The following is a 2,039-nucleotide window of genomic DNA, read 5'->3' as shown; positions in this document are numbered from 1 at the left end:
TGATGATTTTTGTGTATATGACTGTTTATGTATTTATGTTTTACTTTATCGGTTTATCCTTGTTTGAATAGGAAATTCACATGTATTTAAATTTAACATTTTTTATTATCATATAATATATATGATACACATAATGTTAGGCTAACATTTATCATATTCTATGCAGGACAAAGCTGAAGCAAACTGAGGTGGATTGTGAGTATTTGAAGAGGTGCTGTGAGACACTAACAGAAGAGAACAGAAAGCTTCACAAGGAGCTTCAAGAATTGAGGGCTCTAAAGACTTCAAACCCATTCTACATGCAGTTACCGGCAACAACGTTGACCATGTGCCCTTCTTGTGAGCGTGTTGCTACAAATCCTTCTTCAAATAATTCTGCCTCACCAACTCCTCCTTCTAATAATAATTCTAACAATAATAATATTATTAATAGTAATAATGACTCAAATTCAAAGGTCATTGGATTCCCTCTTGGGAAACACACGTTTCATCCTTTTGCTCACACCACACAACAGCAACAACATCATCCACATCAGTCCACAGCATCGTGAATCATGAATGTATATGATCAAGACCTTCTTGATGATTGTAATGGAGTTGAAACTTGGAAATTGATTTCATTTTTGTACATAAAGGGAAATTCCTTCTATAGTACTTTTTTGTTTTTTTTTTCTTTCTTTTATTTTTTTTGTTTATATAGAATTAAGAAAATTGGGTTTGTTATAGTTTGAATTTCTAGATATTTTCCGTTCTTCCTGAGTTTTATTGATGGGATGAAGTCAGAAAAAAAGGAAAGGAACGGAGGAACAAAAATTTTTATTTAGACAGGGAAGGGAAGGAATTGAAATGATACTGGTTGTCATAGAAAAATCCATAGTGTGTGTGTGTGTGTTTTTTTTTTGTCTGGTTTTTTAATTTAAATAACTTTTTAAAAAGTTATAAATTGATTTTAAAATTATATTAAATATTAATATTATAAATTTTTACAAATTTAAAAAGAAAAACACTTATAAATGTATCCAGATTCTAGACTAGTCTGAATCAAGTTAAAGTTTCTGTTGGTTTAAAATTGGTTAGGTGATTAATATTAGTTAGGTAGGGTATGGTCTAAAGGTCATAAGTTGTGGAGGTGGAGGCCAAGTTTAAAGGCTGCTTTTCAGAAAAATACCAAAGAAACTTTGAAATTCTTGGATTGGCCTCTTCCGCTTTAATGATTTCATTTCTTGAAGATTTCAACCTTACCACTAACTCACGATGAAGTAGAGTTCAAACTAGCTTATAGAGCGAGATCGATATGCATAAATTGGAAATGGATCTTCTTCTTTCTTTTTAACATTTTAGAAAATAAAGTATAATTTTTTATTTTTAATTCTATAAGTGGAATAAAAAATAAATAGGAGAGAAATAATAATAAAAGATGAAATTAAATACTGAACACCATCTAATTTTTTTTTTTACTGGAAAAGATTCAATCTCGCATAAATTAATGTGTTAAGAATTTAAATGAGTATATTTTGAGTCAAAAGAACTATCTATTTCATATTTTATTATTTAGAGAAATGATATGATATTTTATGTTAGTCAATTTTTATTTTTAATTATTTATGAAAAGTTAAATTAGAATAAAAAAGGTACTCTTGTTTTCTTAGATCTCTTATTAATTTGAATTATTATCTAAGGCTTGGGGTAGAATGAGGATAATAGTAGTCACTCATAAAGTGTTTAAGTGTAGAGTTGCATGCCTTTTGTTTCCCATTGTGTGTGACTTGGGAAGGCAACAAATGGGACTGTGACCTAAAAGGGACAGGACAAGAATGCCATACTGATAAAACATTGTCCCCTAAAGTGGGGTACCCCAATTATGAGTATGCACGAGGGAAGTACACTTTACATTATAGTTGCTCAATGAGACTCCTAGCCGTTTGCAACAAGAAATTGTTGATTGTATTATTGTGTGCATAATTTATCATGACCGAACAGATAATTGACAGGGTTAGAGGATTAATTGTTGAATTGATTAATTTGATTATAATTAAATA

General features: G+C 29.9%; 1 protein-coding gene across 1 annotated transcript in view; it reads left to right on the top strand.

Annotated features, from left to right (window-relative positions):
- LOC107614401 (homeobox-leucine zipper protein HOX11-like) overlaps positions 1–870 on the top strand; it is a 3,227-nt gene extending 2,357 nt beyond the window's left edge. Inside the window, exon 4 of the mRNA XM_016316611.2 lies at positions 167–870. Within this exon, the coding sequence (XP_016172097.1) occupies positions 167–551 (385 nt within the window). The 3' untranslated portion in view covers positions 552–870. The remainder of the gene's footprint in view (positions 1–166) is intronic.

The sequence above is a fragment of the Arachis ipaensis genome, chromosome B08 (genome assembly GCF_000816755.2).
Source record: "Arachis ipaensis cultivar K30076 chromosome B08, Araip1.1, whole genome shotgun sequence".
NCBI lineage: Eukaryota > Viridiplantae > Streptophyta > Magnoliopsida > Fabales > Fabaceae > Arachis > Arachis ipaensis.
Note: the sequence above shows the minus strand (reverse complement) of the source record. Positions and strands in the feature narration are given on the sequence as shown.